Below are 16,431 nucleotides of genomic sequence, written 5' to 3'. Positions count from 1 at the left end.
TTAAATGTGACATGCCAAGCTCACGAACGGTTGAAAACTGGGCAAAAAGCCGCACATGGCTTTGTTTTACGGTCAAAAGAGTGCCATAGATGAGACAGTTCCCTTTGTCACCAACAAGTAAAAGTAATTAAACATTGCCAAAACTACGCGCCGGAGTTTGTGGAAGGTGTTACAAGCAGCGGCCTAAAAAAGCTAATGTTGACAAGCACAACTGCGTGGAGGTACAAAAGAAGGCAGTAGATTTGGATCCAAATCCTGCAACATTATCTGAAATCTACAAAACTACTCCTATTGGAAGGGCGTTGAGCCACGCCTCTAACAGTGAGAAGGAGCGGATAAGTAAATCCAATCGGTGGTGTGTTGTACCGTACTATATTATGTGGTGACCACAAGGTGGAAGGATATACAGTGGGTACGGAAAGTCGGCAGACCCCCTTAAATTTTTCACTCTGTTATATTGCAGCCATTTGCTAAAAGTATTTAAGTTCATTTTTTCATTTCATTTTTCACGTTACGGTATGTGTTTTGAGAAACTAAAGGTGTCAGAGGTAGTCAAGTCTTAACGAACTGATGATATTGCTGCCAAGTCCAGCCAGGATATTAGAGCCTTGGATGTTGTCGAGCGGGGGTGGCAAACTCAAATTCAAGGTGGGGCAAAATTGTAAATTGGGACAACGTCGGAGGCCAAACTCAATATTTAATGAAAAATTCTTGCCATGTGCATGCTTCCCTTTTCTGCAGAAATGTAGCATTAAAGTTGATAATTGACAACAAACTTACAGTGTGCTTAAACACTGAATCTGGAAAAAACTAACTTTAATATTATAAAGATGAGAAATCAAATTTGCGATAAAAGACATCAGCGGTATTTGCTTGTTTTGCATTTAAATAGATAACATGAATTCTATCTTCTAGTTATCTGTATCCAACTACCTTTCTTTTTGATGGAAATCTTTTTTCAAAGCCCAACAACAAAACAACCCAAAAAATAAGAATGTCCTTCAAACTATTAACAGTCCCTGCCGAGGAGTTGAAAAGGGCATTTAAAAAAAACAATTCAATGATGTTATATTCTTTGTGATAGCCACGTTGCTCTGCACTTTTACTTTAGTGAACAGATGATCTATCTCCCACCTTTCTTGGAAGTTAACCATTTTCCAACTTGGCCATTTTTGGGAAGGGGAAGTGTAAATTTGCTCGAAGAGACCGGTAGCATAGTTGCTAACGACTGCACCAGAAAGGGAAGGGGCACCCGCTGGTCTAGAATGATGGGCTAACACACGAGCAAGACATTCTGGGATTTGTAATATTAGTGGCGCATGTGCTATATACTGGCGGGCCAGCTCTAATACGCATTTAATCTGGTCTTGCGGGCCAAATATAATTCCATCGTGGGCCAAATTTGGCCCCTGGGCCTGAGTTTGACATATATGTTGGAGAGGGACAAGGTTTCCTCCATTCAGGTTCGTCAGAGCAGTAATAAAAATGGGGGGAAACGTTCAGTGTTTGCACAATATCACTGTGATAGGCCACACTCTGGAGTATACTGAGGGTACATTTCGGTTATTTTTTTGGGCCGGCCATACTTTAAGCAAAATGTTTTGGCTTTTTTCAAGGTGAGACAAACCTGGTCTGTTAGTTGCAGCCATGATAAAGACTTGTCGCCGCGTTTCCAAGCCATCCATTTCTGTTAGCAACTGGTTCACCACACGTACGCTGGCTCCTGACTGAAGATAAAAAAATAAACAACTAACTAAATAAACATGGACACAACTGTTGGTACCCCTCTGTTAATGAAAGAAAAACCCACGGTGGTCACAGAAATAACTTGTTTGACAAAAGTTCTAATAAATAAAAAGGAAAATATGAACATTAACCAATGAATATCAGACATTGCTTTTGAATAGTGGTTCAACAGAACCATTTTAAAAAAACAAACTCATGAAACAGGCCTTAACAAAAATGATAGGGGCATGTTCAAACAAGGTGTGTCCTCTAAATAGCATAACCGGTATCTTCAACCTTGTAATCATTTAGTCGGCCTATTTAAATGGTGACAAGTAATCACTGTGCTGTTTGGTGACATGGTGTGTACCACACTAAACATGGCCCAGAGGAAGTGAAGGAGAGAGTTGTCTCAGGAGATTAGAAAGAAAATTGTAGACAAGCATGTTCATGGTAAAGGCTATCTCAAAGCAGCTTGATGAACTACAGCTGCACATATTCAGAAATTTAAGAGCCACAGAACTGGAGCAAACTCCCTGGATGGAGGAAAATTGCTGACAAATTGAAGAGACGGAAAATACGAATGGTAACAAAAGATCCCAGAACAACCTCCAAAGAAATTAAAGGCAAACTCCAAGGTCAAGGTACATCAGTGTCAGATCCCATCCGTCGTAGTTTGAGGCAAAGTGGACTTCATGGGAGACACCACTATTTAAACTATATCATAAAAAAGCGAGACTGGAATTTGCCAATCTGCCGAACAGTACCGCGACGATGTGGGAACATTTTGGATCCAAGCCAGATGAACGAGGCCACCCCGCTCACACCAACGGCCTGGTATGTCAAATTTATATGAAGTCACAACAAACAACATCAACCTCCAAGTGACAAAATCCATTTGAAACACAACCATCCCACCCAATTTCTTCAGGTGGCAACAAAAAACACGGTGGGACATTTCCTGTTACCAGACAGCTTTCAAATAAAGGCCAATCCCAATTCTACCCTTCAGACCTTCCCCTTCGTCTTAGCCCTTGGTTCTTTTGCATGAGAGCATGAGAACGAAGGGGTATCCCAATTCCAAGGGGAAAGGCTAAGGCAAAGGGGTGTTTTGCTCTTGAAGTGATTATTGAGGCAATCACTGAAAAACCTCAAAAAAGGTTGAGGCAATCAGTGAAAATCAGACATCGCTTTTGAATTGTGATTGCCTCAAATGGTTGTACAACTAACTATTAAGTTAAGGGTACCATCATTTTTGCCCAGGCCTGCTTTATGGAGTTTTATTTTTATTTTATTTTGTTGACCCACAATTCAAAAGCAATGTCTGATTTTCACTGGTTTATTTTCATTCCATTTTTATTTCTTATTACTTTTGTCAGGTTCAAGTTATTTCTCTGACCAATGTTGGTTTTTCTTTCACTAACTCTTAAATCGTTCCAGTCTGGTGATATTTGATAAAATAGTATGACGGCCCTTACAATATTGTCACATCGTTGTCATAGCATCAAAAGCTGCTTTAACAAAACGACATGCAAAACTCTTAGAATGTAACATTTGATGCAACTATGAACAGGTTTAATATACAAATATACATACACAAACATTTTGTGTACTCCAGTGTAATATGTGTACTTGTTAAGGGCTAGTCACTGGTGTGCAAATAACTAGTTGGTAGATATTTTCTCACCTCATGGCCTGAACGTCGAGGACATAAAGCATCAATCTCATCAAAGAAGATGACACAGGGAGCAGAATTGCGCCCCCTTTGAAAGACTTGTCTGACGGCCCGCTCACTTTCACCAACATACTGAACAAACACAAAGTACAATTCGAATTAGAAATTGTAGCCACATTTCGAGCAAATACCAGCATTCTGATTCTGTTGTAACAAAGTTCAGCTGATATTGTACTCCGGACTCTTCTTGACCAACCAGGGGTACAAATAAAAGAGCATAAAACATGCTTACATGTGAGTGGTCGCCTTCTTTGTGTGATGTGCTTCAAAAATATGAACAGCATAATGTGAATATGAAATGTCCACTGTTTTCATTCACAAGGCATTGTACTATTCCACACTTTTGTCAGCGGATAGATCTTTTTTTTTTTTACTTGCTTCGTAATTTTCCTTTAATTACTAAAATAGGCGGCTGTTTTAATTGTACTTTCATTTTTTTCCTCTTTGTTTTAAATGTTTATAAGCTGTTTTTTGTTTTTAAATGCTTTTAATCATGTAAAGCGCATTGAGTTACCTCGTGTATGAAATGCGCTATATAAATCAATTTGCTTTGCTTGAAAAAGTGGCAGGTGCGTCCTGACTCGCATTTAAAATTAGTTTTAACGTAATTGGTTAATTCTGAACACAGCCACAACCTAATTTAGAACAGGGTGTGCACAAATGTGAAACCACATTAGCTCAGTTGTTTATTTTTACTTCTCTCCTCAGAAAGCTTTTTCCTCTCTCTCAATTAAATTGTACAGGTTGTAGGTCACATTAATGGAAGAAAATGCTTAGCGGATTTATATTGTTCTAATTATCATACCACAGAAACATGGCATTTGTTCAGGGGTGTGTAAACTATTTTTATCTACTGTATAATATGCATAATCATTTGGAATGCAGTGTATGTCAAAGTCAAAAGGTAAGCGGGCAAGCACTGATTGTTGTTGGATGCACAGATTAAGGTTAGCTAACTATGGAGGAACAAGAGTGCCAAAACAATTAAATACAAACAATACAAGTAAATAATTCAATGTCAAAGTATTTCAGAAATATATGGGTGTTTCAATAGTTATTTATTTCAATATTTAATTATTTAATTTTGTGAAATAACGTTAAAATAAGTTTATCTGTCACTCTTCCCCATCAAACTCAGTGGACGGGCACTGATCAGGACTTGCGCTGATCCAGCCCTAACCAATAGGGGTTATGCGGGGGTGAGGTGTTATGCTGCGGGTCTGGGTGGGATGGCCCTCTTCGTCGGTGGTCGTCCGGCCTAATGGGCACGACCTGCAGGAGCCATGCCTCTTCATCACTCACTTAGCACACACTCACACCATTCACTGCATATATTTCTCACTAATCACATCTGGGCACATACACATATCAAAGGGTTCCTGGGGGACTGGTATGGGATCGGGATGGTGTGGGTGTCAGATTGGGTTTCAGCACTTTTGTGCGGTTTCCCGGTCCGTGCGCCCTGCCCCTCCGCCCTGCTTGCCCCCCTGGATTTTAAATGCATCACACACACTCCCCATGTTTTAATGGAGTGTGTGTGTATCTCTGGGGGGAGCGTCGGTCAGGAAGTCGAATCTCAGATTCAGGAGGGGCAGTGTGGTTTTTGTCCTGGCCATGGAACAGTGGACCAGCTCTACACCCTCAGCAGGGTCCTCGAGGCTGCATGGGAGTTCCTCCAACCCGTCTAGATGTGTTTTGTGGCCTTGGGCGTTCAATCGTGTCTCTCAGACAGTCCTGTGGCGAGTGCTCTGGGATTATCAGGTAGCGGACTCCCTGATTTGGGCTAACCCTGTATGACTGGTGTCGGCATTTGGTCTGCTTTGCCGGCGGTACGACGCCAAGGTTGCCCTTTGTCACCGATTCCGTTTATTACTTTTATGGACAGAATTTCTAGGCGCAGCCAGGGTGTTGAGGGGGTCTGGTTTGGCGACATCAGCATCATGTTGCTGCTTTTTGCTGATGATGTGGTTCTGATGGCTTCATCAAGCCATAATCAACTCTTGCTGGAACAGTTCGCAGCTGACGTTCCTACCTTCACCTAGGGTGCTGTGGGTTGTGACCAAAAGAACAAGATCACGGATAAAAGCGGCCGAAATTAGTTTCCTTAGCAGGGTGTCCGGGCTCTTCCTTAGAGATTTGTGAGAAGCTCAATCATCCGGGAGGGGATCAGAGTCGAGCTGCTGCTCATCCGCATCGAGAGGAGCCAGATGAAGTGGCTCGGGCATCTGGTTAAATGCCGCCCGGACGCCTCCCTGGTGAGATGTTGCGGGTCCACCGGGAAGAGGAAAGGCTAGAGAGACTACGTCTCTTGGCTGGCCTGGGACCGGTTCAAGAGCTGGACGAAGTTGCTGGGGAGAGGGAAGTCTGGGCTTCGCTGCTTAAGATGCTGCCCCAGCGACCCAACTTCGGATAAGCGGAGGAAAATGGATGGATGGGTGGATATATCATAAAAATGTATAAATGACAATGGTGGTTAACCTGTTGCTATCAAGTTACTTCAGCACCCTTGAGCAAGGCTGGTCTTACAACCCATCAGCCATTAAGAAAACAAAATTCTAGCAAGTTCGGGTGAAACCATCATGTCATCATCCTGTAGATATCTTAGTTATCGCAGCATACACAGGAAGTCGGCAAACCTGTTTACTGGGTTTAGTCACATGGGATTACTTGTTCCTGCATGAGTACTTCCGTGAGTTAATCACAAACACTTTAGGAAAAGCCATGGATTTAACTTTACCCGCACCGGAAACAAATCCAATTCACTGCCTGCAACGCAGATTAAACACGTAACGAGTAATCTTTATTCCAGACACAAATCCATACAAGAGCATACAGTTATGAGAGAAAATTAAAATAGAAGATAAAAAAAATATACAACATACAAAACGATGTATTAAAATTTATACAGACTTCTGCACCAATGCCATCTAAGTTTATCAGTAAATCTATCGCAGCTTTTAATTGGACTGAATAGGGCTAGACTCGTAGTAGACTAGTTGGGCAGACGCCACACACCCCCGAGGACCCGACTGAGGGTGTTGAGCGGGTCGACTCTTCCACTGCCAGGACGAAAACCGCATTGCTCTTCCTGAATATGAGGTTCGACTTCCTAACAGACCCTCCTCTTGAGAGCCCCCGAATCAAGCTTACCAGGGAGGCTCAAGAATGTGATCCCGCTGTAGTTGGAACACACCCTCAGTTCACCCATCTTAAAAATGAGGACCAGCAAACCCCTGTTGCCAAAGATGTTGTTCTCAATAGCCTTACCAACCTCCTCCCAGTATAGATTTTTGCCTTAGCAACCGCCGAAGCCACATTCCGCTTGGCCTGACTACCGATCAAGTCTCCGGAGTCTCATGGGCAAGCAAAAAAAAAAAAAAAAAAAAAAAAGGTACAATAAGACTCTTTCAGTTTGGTGGCATCCCTCACCACTCATGTCCACCAAAGGGTTTCTGGGATTACCGCTGAGACAGGCACTGACCACTGAGGAAGAAAATCTCTGTTATTATAGAGATAGTGTTGCCACAGTGCCATTTGCTGACCGACATGCCTTGATTCTAGCCAGAACCCTCACCTTCTTTATTTCATTACAAACAACGCCTACTGAGGTATAAGGCTCCTTCAGGAACCAAGACTCCAATCCCGCCCCTGTATTTGCATTTCACTCTTCCAGCTGTCTGTCTGTTTATTGTCTGTCTCCCAAGTCCCTGCCCCAAATGCCTTTGATCTTGTTGTATCAGAGATAGGACCAATTTCATTGTTCAGGGTTCAACTCACCAACCAAGTTTGATGTAGCAAATTCCATCTATCCATTCATTCTCTGACTGTGTGCGAGAGGCGGGGTACATCCTGAACTTGTCCCCAGCCAATCGCAGGGCACAGACAAACAATCATCACACACACCTTTACACCTATGGGCAATTTAGAGTCTTCAATTAACCTACCATGCATGTTTTTGGAATGTGGGACGAAACCGGAGTACCTGGCATGGGGAAAACGTAAAGAAAGGCCAGATTTCAACCCGGGACCTCAGAAATAAGTTGATTAAATTACATTTTTGTTCATGACAAAATAGTACAAACAAGAAAAAGGTTGGGTTTTTTTAAGGAAAAGCAGGGTTTGCCTGATGAAAAGGTAATTTTGGCCTGCAATGGAATTGTCAGGAAAACATTTGTTGCCAAACCCTGATATTACAGCATGGCGTACTTGGGTTCAATGTCACCTGCCTCCTCATGCTCCAAGTTCTGCCAGAGGTGGGAGGTGAAACTCCTTGTAACAGGGGACTCTCAAAGAAACTCAGAATATATATTTGGGCCTGCCAGGTCAGGACCGGCATTCTCTCCCACTATCAAAGCCGCTGCAACACTACAGTTGCGCTTATATGTTTACATCATAAAAATAAATCGATTCTCCCACTACTTGAGGACAGGGCTGGGCAATTAATCAAAATTTAGTTGTGAGTTCGATTTTGGCTTCGCACCCTTAAGGCACCGGTTTTTCTTGCAGCAAACGTGTGACGTACTGGATGTTATTCTGCCCTCCCAGAGGATGTTTATTGACACCCCAGTTTACTGTAAAACTAACACACACCAAATAATTACACATATTGTATATTTAAACACATCACGCACTTCATTTTTAGAAACAGCGCCATCTTAATGCTTGCACTCAATGGAAAACCCTATTGATGGGCTAGCAAAAAAAAAATCAGCATGAGAAATTATGGGAAGGATTTCACTTCAAATACTCACACGAACGCTTGAGTAAAACATACAGACAGTTAAGAAAACAATACTCAAAGGTAGATATTCTTCCTAATCTGTGAAAAATGCGTGAAATTAATAAAGTTCAATGGAGACTTTGTTTGTGTACTGTTTAATCTTAATGTGTGCATCTTCATGCCAGCTCGACACTGCCCGTAAGAGGCCAAGCCGCGCACAGCAGGAACAGCATGTTTTTGTTTCTATTTATTGTTTTTTATTTCTATTATTTTAATATATTATTATTGGACTGAATTTAAATTATCTGGTTGTTCTTGTCATATTCAAAGTTTAGGTTGTTGAATAAATTAAGTCAAATTAATAATCAACATTTTTAAATCAATCAATAAATTTTAATCAAAATAATCGTGATTTATTATTTTCGTCCAGCCCTATGTCAGGAACCTAACTGTTTTTTGATGAAAAAAATGGAAATATGTTTAATTGTATACAGCACAACACTGGGAGCATCTACAACAAGATATCCCGACGCTCTGTGACTCACCATGTTGAGGAGCTCTGGACCTTTGACAGAGATGAAGTTGAGACCTGATTCATTGGCCACTGCCTGTAAATACACAGTAACACAGGCAAACAATGACAAACCAATCAAATTTAAAGCACACGAAAATAATACAAAGGATCAAAATATAGCTGTATATTCCCTGAATGTAAACTAATTCAAAAGGATCAAAATGTAGCCATATACACTGTATTCCAATCATTTTCTGTACCGCTTAACCTCATTAGGTACACCGTGAACTGGTTGCCAGCCAATCGCAGTGCACATACAACCATTCGCATTCACACCTATGGACAATTTAGTTTCGGGATGTGGGAGGAAACCAGAGTACCCAGAGAAAATACACACAGGCACGGGGAGAACATGCAAACTCCACACAGCCGAGGCCGGATTTGAACAGGTCCTCAGAACCGTCAGGCAGCTGTGCCAAACAGTTGTTCACCGGGCCGCTTCGGTGTATATTCCCTTCATGTAAAATAATACAAAAGATCAAAATACAACTGTATATTCCCTTAATGTAGCTACACAATTCAGATTATAATAATATGAGGCAATCATACTGTAAGCATTTAAAGGTCCCGTGCTATCAAAATAAATTCCAAAAATCCTATTTTTTTCCCCCCCACTGTTTGAAATTGTTGAAATTTTTGCAGATTTATTAAAAACGAAAACCTCAAATATCACACAGCCATAGGTATTCAGACCTTTTGCTCAGTATTAAGTAGAAGCACCCTTTTGAGCTAATACAGCCATGAGTCTTTTTGGGAATGTTGCAACAAGTTTTTCACAACTGGATTTGGGGATCCTCTGCCATTCCTCCTTCTCCAGTTCTGTCAGGTTGGATGATGAACGATGGTGGACAGCCATTTCCAGGTCTCTCCAGAGATGCTCAATTGGGTTTAAATCAGGGCTCTGCTTAGGCCATTCAAGAACAGTCACTGAGTTGTTCTGAAGCCACTCTTTTGTTATTTTAGCTGTGTGCTTAGGGTCATTGTCTTGTTAGAAGGCGAACCTCCGGCCCAGTCTGAGGTCCTGAACACTCTGGAGAAGCATTTCCTCTAAGATATCCCTGTACTTGGCCGCAATTATCTTTCCTTCGATTGTAACCAGTCGTCCTGTCCCAGCAGATGAAAATCACTCCCGCAGCATGGTGCTGCAACCACCATGCTTCACTGTTGGGACTGTATTGGACAGGTGAACACACACACGGAACACTTAGAATCAAGGCCAAAAAGGTCTGTCTTGGTCTCATCAAACCAGAGAATCTTATCTTGGACTCCTTCAGGTGTTTTTTTTAACAAACTCCATGCAGGCTTTCATGTGTCTTGTGCTGAGGAGAGAATTCCACCAGGCCACTCTGCCATAAAGCCCCGACTGGTGGAGGGCTGCAGTGATGGTTGACTTTCTATAACTTTCTCCCATCTCCCGACTGCATCTCTGGAGCTCAGCCACAGTGATCTTTGGGTTCTTCTTTATGTCTCTCACCAAGGCTCTTCTCCCCCAATTGCTCAGTTTGGCCGGACGGCCAGCTCAAGGAAGGATTCTGGTCATCCCAAACGTCTTCTATTCAAGGATTATGGGGCCACTATGCTCTTAGGAACCTTAAGTGCAGCAGAAATCTTTCTGTAAAGAAGAAGCCATGCAAGCCCAAGCCATGACATTACCTCCACCATGCTTCACAGATGAGCTTGTGTGTTTTGGATCATAAGCAGATCCTTTCTTTCTCTATACTTTGGCCTTTCCATCACTTTGGTAGAGGTTAATCTTGGTCTCATCAATCCCAAAAATTTTGTTCCAAAACCTTTGTGGCTCATCTGTGTACTTTGCAAAATCCAATCTGGCTTTCAGATTATTTTTCTGATGCGTAGTTTGCATCTTTTGGGATGGCCGGTTTATTTCTTTTCTCGAAGTCTTCAAACAGTGGATTGCGATACCTTCACCCCTGCCCAGTGGAGGTTGGCAGTGATGACACTGACTGTTGTCTTTGAGTGTTTCTTTCCAGATCTCACAATGTTTCTGTCATCAACTGCTGTTGATACCCTTGGCCGATCTGTTCGATGTCTGTTGCTCAGTACAACAGTAGTTTTTATTTTTCAGGACATTCCAAATTGTTGTATTGGCTATGCCCAATGTTTGTGCAATAGCTCTGATCGATCTTCCCACTTCTCTCAGTTTCAAAATGGTTTGCTTTTCTCCCATATACTGCTATCGGGTGTTCATGTTTACTTGACAACAAATGCAGTTTTCACAGGTGAAACCCAAAACCAAAAACAAGTACTATCTAATGTTTAAGCGATCAATCTAAAAGGCAACACCTGAGCAACTACTGACTGAAAACAGTCAAAAAGTGGACCAATGAAGCAAAGATGGAACTTCAAAGCTGTTTAGACTGCACAGACTGGAGTGTCTTTGAAAATTCAGCTGGCAGCCTGGATGAATATACGGACACTGTCACATCCTATATCAGTTTCTGTGAAGAGGTTTGTGTACCAACAAAATCATTTCGGACATTCAACAACAACAAGCCGTGGTTCACTGCTAAACTTAAGCAGCTTCGCCAAGCTAAGGAAGATGCATATCAGAGCGGGGACAGGGCCCTGTATAATCGAGCTAGAAACCAGCTTACTAAAGAAATTCACATTGCAAAGAGGATCTATGCAGCAAAGTTGGAAAAACAGTTTAGCGCGAACGACTCGAAATCAGTCTGGCGTGCATTCCAATCGCTGACTAATTACAAGCGACGATCCCCCCAAGCTGAGAACAATAGCACACTAGCCAACGACTTGAATACCTTCTATTGCAGATTTGAAAAGGACAGTTTCACTCCACACACCCACCCGGCCGCACCCGCGACCACAACCACACCTCTGACTTCTGCGTTAACGATCCATGAACAGGATGTGAGACGCATCTTCAAACAACAGATCATCAACAAAGCGGCAGGCCCGGACCATGTGTCCCCATCCTGCCTCAAAGTCTGCGCGGACCAGCTCGCTCCAGTCTTCACTCAGATCTTTAACAGATCTTTGGAAATGTGCGAAGTTCCATCCTGCTTCAAACGCTCCACCATCATTCCAGTCCCCAAGAAACCTGCAATCTCTAGTCTGAATGACTACAGGCCTGTCGCTTTGACATCTGTGGTCATGAAGTCCTTTGAACGTCTCGTGCTGGACCACCTCAAGAGTGTCACAGGTCCCCTGCTGGACCCCCTGCAGTTTGCCTACCAAGCGAACAGGTCTGCGGATGATGCAGTCAACATGGGACTGCACTTCATCCTAGAACAGCTCGACAGTGCAGGGACCTACGCGAGGATCCTGTTCGTGGACTTCAGCTCAGCGTTCAACACCATCATCCCTGAACTCCTTTCAACCAAGCTTCTCCAGCTCAGCGTCTCACCTGCCATCTGCCAGTGGATTTACAGCTTTCTGACGGGCAGGACACAGCAGGTCAGGCTGGGGGAGGCCACCTCATCCACACGCAGCATCAGCACCGGGGCGCCCCAAGGTTGTGTCCTCTCTCCGCTGCTCTTCTCTCTCTACACGAACGACTGCACCTCAGCGAACCCGACTGTCAAGCTCCTGAAGTTTGCAGATGACACCGCTGTCATCGGCCTCATCAAGGACGGTGACGAGTCTGCATATCGACAGGAAGCGGAGCGGCCGGAGCTGTGGTGCGGGCGACACAACCTGGAGCTGAACACGCTCAAGACGGTAGAGATGATCGTGGACTTCAGGAGGCATCCTTCGCCACAGCTGCCCCTCACGTTGTCCAGCTGCCTTGTGTCAACCGTCGAGACCTTCAAGTTCCTGGGAATTACAATCTCTCAGGACCTGAAGTGGGCGAACAACATCAACTCCGTCCTCAAAAAGGCCCAGCAGAGGATGTACTTCCTGCGGCTTCTGAGAAAGCACGGCCTGCCACCGGAGCTGCTGAGACAGTTCTACACAGCGGTCATCGAATCGGTCCTGTGTTCTTCCATCACAGTCTGGTTTGGTGCCGCTACAAAAAAGGACAAACTCCGACTGCAACGGACAATCAAAACTGCTGAAAGGATTGTCGGTACCCCCCTACCCACCATTGAGGACTTGCACGCTGCCAGAACTAAGACAAGGGCGTGCAAAATCCTCTCGGACCGTCTGCACCCCGGTCACCAGCTCTTCCAGCTCCTTCCCTCAGGTAGGCGCTACCGATCAATGCAAACTAGAACTAGTAGACATTCCAACAGCTTCTTCCCTCTTGCGATCAACTTCTTAAACACCTAACCTATAATTCCATTACAACAAGCTGGCAATTTTGAGTTCGTTGTCACATTTCTGTGGGGCCAATTATGTATTACTTGTGCACTCACTGTAGTTGTCTCGCCATGCTGCACTATTTGCATATACTGGCCACTCATGCCAGAGTAGCATCTGCTCCATTTGCACACTGATTGAGGAGTATCTGTAACATTTGCACAACCAACATTGTCCCAGATGATCGCACTACTCGTCACTTTAAACCGCATACGCTCCTTGAAGTCTCAGCGCCCTTTGCACAATGGTCATTGCACCGGACTATTGCAATATTAGTCGTTCGAACTGCTCAAAGTGCTAGAGGACTCTGCATCTTTTTGCACAATTGTTTTTTGTCAATGTCTTTATGTCCCCAAAGTGTTCTGTAAATTGACTGTTTGTTGTACTAGAGCGGCTCCAACTACCGGAGACAAATTCCTTGTGTGTTTTGGACATACTTGGCAAATAAAGATGATTCTGATTCTGACTAGAAACACCCATCAGTGACATGTCCCAATACTTGTGCTCACTTGAAAAGTGGGTGGCTTCAAACAAAAGGTGCTCTGACCTAAGTTTTTTAACAGACCTAGATGTACAGTGGGTACGTAAAGTATTCAGATTCCCTACAATTTTTCAGTTATATTGCAGCCATTTGCTAAAATCATTTAATTTCATTTTACCCCCCTCATTTATCGACACACAGCTGTGTGCTTAGGGTGTCTTGTTGGAAGGTGAACCTTTGGCCCACTCTGAGGTCACCTTAAGTGCAGCAGACATTATTTTAAGTGCAGCAGACATTATTTTGTAACCTTGCCCAGATCTGTGCCTTGCCACAATTCTGTCTTTGAGCTCTTCAGGCAGTTCCTTTGACCTCATGATTCTCATTTGCTCTAACACGCACTGTGAGCTGTAAGGTCTTATATAGACAGGTGTGTGGCTTTCCTAATCAAGTCCAATCAGTATAATCAAACACAGCTGGACTCCAATGAAGGTGAGGAACCATCTCCAGGATGATCAGAAGAAATGGACAGCACCACAGTTAAATAGGAGTGTCACAGCAAAGGGTCTGAATACTTATGGCTGTTATTTTTAAGTCTTTCAGGCATATACTTCCCATGGGCTCATCACCTGTGGGAGGGGCCAAAGGGGTCGGGTGCAATGCGAGCTGGGGTGTAGCCGAAGGCGGGGACCTTGGCGATCCAATCCCCGGCTACAGAAGCTGACTCTAGGGACGTAGAATGTCACCTCTCTGGCAGGGAAGGAGCCCGAGCTGGTGTGTGAGGTCGAGATTTTGTTGTTTGTGCCTATGCACCAAACACCAGTTCAGAGTACCCACTCTGAACTGGGGACTCCATTGTTCTGCTGGGGGACTTCAATGCTCACGTGGGCAATGACAGTGAGACCTGGAAGGGCGTGATTGGGAGGAACGGCCCCTCCGATCAGAACCCGAGCGGTGTTCTGTTATTGGACTTCTGTGCTCGTCACGGATTGTCCATAACGAACAACATGTTCAAGAATAAGGGTGTCCACATGTGCACTTGGCACCAGGACACCCCGAGGCCCTGTTCGATGATCAACTTTGTGGTCATGTCATCGGACTTGCGGCTGCATGTCTTGGACACTCGGGTAAAGAGAGGGGCGGAGCTGTCAACTGATCACCACCTGGTGGTAAAGGCTCCGATGGTGGGGGAAGATGCCGGTCCGACGTGGCAGGCCCAAATGTATTGTGAGGGTCTGCTGGGAACGTCTGGCGGAATCCCCTGTCAGAAGGAATTTCAACTCCCACCTCCAACAGAACTTTGCTCATGTTCCGGGAGAGGCGGGGGACATAGAGTCCGAGTGGACCATGTTCTGCGCCTCCATTGCTGAGGTGGCCGACAGGAGTTGTGGCCGTAAGGTGGTCGGGGCCTGTCGTGACGGCAATCCCCGAACCCGCTGGTGGACACCAATGGTGAGGGATGCCGTCAAGCTGAAGAAGGAGTCCTATCGGGCCTTTTTGGCCTGTGGGACTCCTGAGGCAGCTGATGGGTACCGGCTGGCCAAGCGGAATGCACCTTTGGTGGTCGCTGAAGCAAAAACCCGGGCATGTGAGGAGTTCGGTGAGGCCATGGAGAAAGACGTCCGGACGGCTTTGAGGAAATTCTGGTCCACCATCCGACGTCTCAGGAGGGGAAAGCAGTGCACCACCAACACTGTGTATAGTGGGGCTGTGGCGCTGCTGACCTCGACTCGGGACGTTGTGAGCCGGTGGGGAGAATACTTCGAAGACCTCCTCAATTCCAGCGACACGCCTTCCCATGAGGGAGCAGAGTCTGGGTTCTCTGAGGCGGGCTCTCCCATCTCTGGGGTTGAGGTCACCGAGGTGGTTAAAAAGCTCCTCGGTGGCAAGGCCCCAGGGGCGGATGAGATTCGCCCTGAGTTCCTCAAAGCTCTGGATGTTGTCGGGCTGTCCTGGTTGACACGCCTCTGCAACATCGCGTGGACATCCGGGACAGTGCCTCTGGATTGGCAGACTGGGGTGGTGGTGCCCCTTTTAAAGAAGGGGGACCGCAGGGTGTGTTCCAAGTACAGGGGGATCACCCTCCTCAGCCTCCCTGGTAAGGTCTATTCAGGGGTGCTGGAGAGGAGGGTCCGTCGGGAAGTTGGATCCCAGATTCAGGAGGAGCAGTGTGGTTTACGTCCTGGCCGTGGAACAGTGGACCAGCTCTACACCCTTGGCAGGGTCCTCGAGGGTGCATGGGAGTTCGCCCAACTAGTCTACATGTTTGTGGACTTGGAGTAGGCGTTCGACCGCGTCCCTCGGGTGGTCCTGTGGGGGGTGCTTCGGGAGTATTATCCGGCAGTAAGTCGGACTCGTTTGCGGTGAGGGTTGGGCTCCGCCAAAGGCTGCCCTTTGTCACCAATTCTGTTTATAACTTTTATGGACAGAATTTACAAGCGCAGCCGAGGCGTAGAGGGGTCCAGTTTGGTGGCCTCAGTATTGCATCTCTGCTTTTTGCAGATGATGTGGTTCTGTTGGCTTCATCAAGCCGTGACCTCCAACTCTCATTGGAGCAGTTCGCAGCAGAGTGTGAAGCGGCTCGGATGAGAATCAGCACCTCCATATCTGAGACCATGGTCCTCAGTCGGAAAAGGGTGGCGTGGCCTCTCCAGTTCGGGGATGAGATCCTGCCCCAAGTGGAGGAGTTCAAGTATCTTGGGGTCTTGTTCACAAGTGAGGGAAGAATGGAACGAGAGATCGACAGGCGGATCGGTGCAGAGTCTGCAGTGATGCGGACTTTGTATCGATCCGTTGTAGTAAAGAAGGAGCTAAGCCGAAAGGCGAAGCTCTCGATTTACCGGTCGATCTAAGTTCCTACCCTCACCTATGGTCACGAGCTGTGGGTCGTGACCGAAAGAACAGGATCCAGGATACAA

At 45.2% G+C, this 16,431-nt stretch overlaps 1 protein-coding gene across 2 annotated transcripts in view; it reads right to left on the bottom strand.

The window, feature by feature from the left end:
- The window catches only part of nvl (nuclear VCP like), a 74,208-nt gene that overhangs the window by 17,248 nt on the left and 40,529 nt on the right, over positions 1–16,431 (bottom strand). For both annotated transcript variants that reach the window (XM_061690199.1, XM_061690198.1), the window contains 3 exons: positions 8,726–8,788; positions 3,413–3,532; positions 1,628–1,727 (listed from right to left, as the gene is read on the bottom strand). In XM_061690199.1, the coding sequence (XP_061546183.1) occupies positions 1,628–1,727; positions 3,413–3,532; positions 8,726–8,788 (283 nt within the window). The remainder of the gene's footprint in view (positions 1–1,627; positions 1,728–3,412; positions 3,533–8,725; positions 8,789–16,431) is intronic.

The sequence above is a fragment of the Phycodurus eques genome, chromosome 11 (assembly GCF_024500275.1).
Source record: "Phycodurus eques isolate BA_2022a chromosome 11, UOR_Pequ_1.1, whole genome shotgun sequence".
Lineage (NCBI taxonomy): Eukaryota > Metazoa > Chordata > Actinopteri > Syngnathiformes > Syngnathidae > Phycodurus > Phycodurus eques.
The sequence above is the reverse complement of the archived record's forward strand: the minus strand, read 5'-3'. Positions and strand labels throughout refer to the sequence as shown.